The sequence below is a fragment of the Schistosoma mansoni genome, chromosome 6 (assembly GCF_000237925.1).
Source record: "Schistosoma mansoni strain Puerto Rico chromosome 6, complete genome".
Lineage (NCBI taxonomy): Eukaryota > Metazoa > Platyhelminthes > Trematoda > Strigeidida > Schistosomatidae > Schistosoma > Schistosoma mansoni.
The window spans coordinates 6,328,530-6,334,829 of NC_031500.1; the positions used below are offsets into that span (position 1 = coordinate 6,328,530).

The window sequence follows — 6,300 nt, forward strand, 5'->3', positions numbered from 1 at the left end:
GTTAATTTACACATCTTATACCATTTTCTGATAAAAATTACATTCAGCATATACACATTACACTCTTCAAACCAGTAGCCTATTTCGTTGATGCTTACTAGTGTACATCTAAACAAAGTCATTTGGAATCGCCAATTCAATTGTGTCATATTTAATTTAATCTTTAATAAGGTCTGATACGTGCATCAAGATTTTTCAAAATATGCTTCACTATCCGAAAAGGTTAGTCTTTTTACATGAACGTTGATCATCATTCATTGAAATCTATATTTTTTCAGTCATAACTAATTATATTGATACATATATTTTCACAAACATATTTTTCAGTTTTTCCTCTTCAATCCTTCCTTTTGTTTTCGTTTTTGGTCATCAGAAACCTCTTCTTGGTTTACTTTTTCTCCTAATTCGACATTTCACTTAATTGTCACTTCCTAACCAATCATAAACAGATGAACATGACTATTTGAATAGTTTTCCACTTTTTTGTATTCTTTTTACTTACTTTGGTGTAATTATTTATCAAATATGTCTAACATATTATTAATCCCCTAACATGACAGTCAAATACATTATTAATATAATTTACAATCCATTGAAGTGTTAACCAATTAAGCTATCACTTATGTGTAATATCAATTTATTCTTAGTGCGTTTTTTTTTATCACTGTGACAGAATTCGTAAAAAGCGTCGAGCATCTATTCAGCCTAATACATTAAATCTTCCTAATCTGTCTGATGCACAGAAGCAAACAAGTCAAAATGGTAATAATACTAATAACAATAATAATAATAATAATAATAATAATGATCCAAATTCTCCATCGAAATCTGATTCACGAAATCGTCGAGATAATAATGAACCTCAAGATACAGTAATAGATTCAGCGACTACTGAACTATCAGCTGGTCTCAGTAAGTTTTGATGTAGATTTCTTTAAGTTTTACATATTCAATAGAATTTATTCCATAAAATATTCTAAGTAGAAATAATTTACTTTAAATTATAATCCACAATTTTCATGTTTTCAAACTTTCATAGTTTCAATTTACTGTAATTAATGAATAGTGCCTATAATACAATAGGCTAATCATAATCCGGCGAATGAGAAGGTTACTTGATACTAATCAGAAATCTTCTCAAGGACAAGTGAATTTCACTGACCAAGAAATGGATTCATTTTTCATGTGATTCAGTAGTCCGATAATCTTTCTCCTCCTCTATTATCTTCTCCCTCAGCAAAAGTTTGGAGCCTGGTGAATAAGAAGTTGATTTATTAGTATCAGTCCCGGACACCACCCGTCATAACAGTCTATCGCTCACATTACATTTATTAATGAGTTATCATATAATTCTTACTATCTCTAGTCATTCTAGTTTAAAAGCAACCGCTTGTCTGTTTGTTATTATGTTGTAAAATATCTTATCAAGGAAAATTGGACACCATTTTTATGATTTAAGATGAATAATAGTTAATTACAGTTTTGAAAATATCTAATATATATTTCTGTTGGGAGATATCAACTCACTGGTGACATTAGTGAACGGTTGCTCAACTTCGTGAATCGGTTGAAGTTAGACATTAACACCGTTGGATACTGGCCGGCTCAGTGGTCTATCGGTTAAGTGCTCTGACGCGAGACTGGTAGGTCCTGGGTTCGAATCTCGCGAGACAGGATCATGGATGCGCACTGCTAAGGAGTTCCACAATAGGACGAAACGGCTGTCCAGTGCTCCCAAGTTTTCGATGGTGTTCTAGCTTCAATTGACTCATGATCTCAACTCTATAATATAGTTCTTTCTTGAATTCTTGAGATTAAAATATAAGTTAAGAGAAATTCTTTAAAATACTTTCCAACTTTGTAATGAGAATTTTCTACTTTAACCAAACATATAGTATTGAGCACAGAAATTACATTTTTATCAATACAAAAAGTAATCTACAGAATCTTCAAAGAATTTGATGTTTTTACTGATCTATCATTAGTTACTAACTAGTTCATGTTTTCTACTCTATATTGTCCTTTTGATCATATTAATCAGGTTAGTGATGTATATAGACATCAAGGCTACTAGCTTAAAACCGTGTTTATCACATTTTGTTACACGTACAATAGAGGAAGGTAATCAGTAAAAATGGCTGTATCTAGGTTTCATTCTTGTTTTCGTGTATTTAAAAATCCTAATGAAATTAATACTTCTTCAAGCATTCTGATGTCGGGTACTAACTAATAAGTAATGATAAATTTTGATATCATTTCTAATTAAGTTCTACAAACAAAAGTTGTGGTATTCTGAGTAACGCAATACCTTGTACTTAGTATCACACTACTGGAGGCACAAACTATCGGGTCTCAAGGCTTCAAGAAGCTTGTGTAACCTAGAAAATTTAAAGTCTCGTTATTGATTTGTGTAGTCAGAAACATTACTCATAAACTGATAATTCTATGTACAGTGATTATTAACGCTATCTCCTAATGATTACTCTTAAGTACAGAAATTACACTCAGAACTTTTCTATCACCCTATTCCAACAACTTAATAAAAATAATAATAATAGATATTGATATGGTTTACTGTTCTGAAAACAATCGATGTTGTTTTTATTTCTGTACTCTAGAACTATTTCTAAATCCAGATGAAGTTGAAAAATTGCATGATTTTGAGGAGGAATGTGTGGAGGACTATACACGTGTTACAAGAAAAGCTGAATTGCACAAAGCTGAAGGTCAAGTCGAAATATTAAATAAAAAGTAAGCAACAACACTATAATTAATTAAATTAGAAACCAAGATATAAGTGAGGAATATTATTCCCGAATAGACTCAGAATGTTTTCACCTGCTAAATAATAAATATCAAACGGAAATAATAAACATTTTTCCAATTCTTTACTAGTCCCCGAACATCTTAGTGAAAAGTGCAGGATTGTGGCTTCCTCACATTATGAAGTCATCGGAGTCGATGGTACTTGATCTCTGCTTTTTAAGAAGTATGAAGAAGAAAGAAAATTATAAGGCATTAAAACCATTGTAGAGGAAGAGGTTGTAACAATTTCTTTTGGACACATAATTCTGGTTTTCCTAGATGTATAGCTATTGCTTCGACAATATTGAGAAGATGCGATAGCAATACATCTAGAAAAAAGCAGAATTATGTGTCCCAGAGAAATTGTTACAACCTGGTTCTCCTAACATGGTCTTAATGCCTCATAATTTTATTTCTTCTTCATACCTTTCTCTGTTCACAACCATCTGTTTCCCCTTCTATCTACCCCATAGATCTTTTACCCCCCAACTGCTTTATTTCTGTTTCTATAATCTTCATGATTACACTTCATCTCAATTTTAACATTTTATCCTATCATACTCATCTTTTCTTTCCCATTTATAATTTCCCTATCTATCTTCATGATCAATATTCAAGCTCTTACCTAAACTATTATTAGTGTCCCTGATAAAAATAACGTTTCAATACCTTTGCTTACTCTACCTCATTGTTACCATGTTTAACAGAATTTTACTATCACTATTATTGTAACTAGTGTAATTATTATCAGCCTGAAAAATAAGTATATATTTGAAGTTGTACAACTTTGAAAATGAGCTCGCCGAAAAGAGAACTCATTGCTGAACCAATTTTCCCCATTCTACAAAGTTTAAATCACGGATTGATCTTAGCTAGATCACCATTGAAAACCAGGAAGCACTGAACAGACGTTCCGTCCTATCATGGGACTCCACAATATTACTCGGCATTATCGATTGATTGAAGTTGGACATTAGCATTGTTGGATCCTAGCTCAGTGGTCTAAAGGTTGAGCGTTAGCGTGAGAGACCGAAGGTCTTGGATTCAACTTCTGAGTGCGGGATCGTGAGTAGGAAATGTTGACAAGTCACATGCCAAGACGAGACAGGCGTCCAGTGCTTTCTCGTTTTCAGTGGTGGTTCAGTTCAAATTAGTTCGTAATTTAAACTTTGAAAATTTTAACTGTACAGGGAAAGATATAAACAGTGAAGACAATATGTCAAAATAATTTAATATTCTCGGAGTCTTTGTGAGAGACCGTGATCAATAGAGTTTAACCATGTCCGGTGTGACAATGGATGATAGCCGAGCAATATTTACCTATGTTAGAAATAGAAACCATTGAACGGCAACTCAGCAGTCTAAATGTTGAGAGCTCACCTCAAGGCTCTAGTATCCTCGGTTTGGTCCTTGATTGTGTTTTAAGTACACACTGCTGAGAAGTCCCATGCTAGGCCAAAATAGCCATACGGTAGTTTCTAGTTCTCAATGGTCGTCCAACTAAAATCAATCAGTTACGTGAAACTTCAAGTTTGACAATCCCTACAACCTTGTAAGAAGTGCAAATATAAAGTAACAGAGAAAGAATATAAGGCATTGAAATATAAAAGGGTGTATAAGTAGTAAGTTTGTTTATCGAGTTTCCTGTCACTGTAAAAAAGACAACAGTACTACAGAATTCTTTGAAGTAGGAAAGTGGTATCTTGGACTCCAGTCCTCATAGCTCTCAAGATGTGTGACAGCAAATCTTAATAAGTGAATTTTATGCAACTTGACTTACTCATAGCAATAGTATTGAAAGATTTACAGTTTGCAATAAACTATACATTAATCTGGTTTTACCTGTTCACCTGTTGAAGTGCTTATAACACCTCTTCTGATAAACCACTGATAGCTCTTAAAATCCAGCCTGTAAAATTAGACTAGTGTATTCAGAACAATACAGTTTTTATTTTCTCATTATTGTAAGTCATCTTTAAATTTACAGTCGATGTGGAATAAATCAAATTTTTACTTTTTAACTAAATTTCACTTTTAATCTATTGTGTTCAATTATTTCATTATTTCATTCAACTATTAATTTGCCAATGGTTTTCATTACCAATTAACTTCGTGGATTGGTTGAAGTTAGACATTAACACCGTTGGATGCCGGCTCAGTGGTCTATCGATTAAATGCTCTAGCGTGAGACTGATTGGTACTCAGTTCGAATCTCACTAGGCGGGTTCGCGGATGCGCACTGTTGAGGAGTCCCATAGTAGGACGAAACGGTCGTCCAGTGCTTCCAGGTTTTCGATGGTGGTCTAGCTTCAATTGACTCATGATTTCAACTATGAAAATACAATTAACTTTTGTTGACGAACAATTAAAAATTGTGAAATATAGTTATTTCGACCTAGTTTTGTGAACTCTTCAATAGTACACATACATAACTCAACTAAATAATTATTAATTAAAACTCTTAACTGTTATGTTCCGATAATAATGGTGAATGGTAACTTTGGGATCCATTTATGGACCAATACTCTGCATATATTTTTTATCGTATAATTGTTAAATAACTAAACTATTCATGTCCCTCTTATTATGAATTATATTTTGACCTATGAACTATTACTATACGATTTACCATTCTTAAGTTATGCCCTGTCTATCAATTACTATCCCCCTTACTCACAGCCACATTTGGCTAAATCCTGTACAAATGTTGTTCCTTATTTCATGGTACGATATGGTCTGTCTGTTTGGTATATAAACCTAGTATGTTTGAAATATAAGGATTCATACCGCAGAGGCTGTTAGGGTGTTCTGAACTTAACTGGCTGGGCTAGGCAGAAAGCAGGACCGATAAGTACTCTAGACTGCTCGCACGAGTTTTATGCGTCATTAGTCCGATCGACAAACCACTGCTCTCTAATTGGCGGTATTATCACGTCATACATTAACAGGGCATCCAGACCACAAGTTATAACATTAACCTGTTTTGTTTACTTTTAAAATGTTTATTTTCTCTTCTTACATATACGTATAATATGTTCATTTGAACTTCCCACAGAATTGATCAGTTACAATTTCGAATGGATGAAATCCATGTAAGACAACGTCATTTACGTGGTTTAGTTCATTTAGTTGAAGAACATCTAGTCTGTATGGAAGATAATCTACATACAGCAGGAGTGATAAGTCCATCACCAGGAGTTATTCATCATCAATATAATACACATGATATGGAACATCTAACAATGACAACTTCAACGACAACAACAGTAAACAGTCATGAAATACCTTCCAATTCTATTGTAAATAATTCAAAAGAAAAAGATATGATATTTACTTCTAGTCTATTATGGTTACTTAAACGACAAATAGCTCAAGATTCAGGAACTACAACAAATGGTATGATATGAAAAAAATGTAGTGGTTATCATTAATATTATTTTTATTATTATCATAATAGTAGTTATAATTTTGATGTAGGTTTGTTCTCTGAGCTGG

General features: G+C 33.0%; 1 protein-coding gene across 1 annotated transcript in view; it reads left to right on the forward strand.

Moving 5' to 3' along the window:
- The window catches only part of Smp_147140 (putative transient receptor potential cation channel), a 116,440-nt gene that overhangs the window by 101,437 nt on the left and 8,703 nt on the right, over positions 1-6,300 (forward strand). The window contains exons 24-27 of the mRNA XM_018798088.1: positions 2,042-2,121; positions 2,619-2,751; positions 5,861-6,071; positions 6,120-6,201. Of these exons, the coding sequence (XP_018653064.1) occupies positions 2,042-2,121; positions 2,619-2,751; positions 5,861-6,071; positions 6,120-6,201 (506 nt within the window). The remainder of the gene's footprint in view (positions 1-2,041; positions 2,122-2,618; positions 2,752-5,860; positions 6,072-6,119; positions 6,202-6,300) is intronic.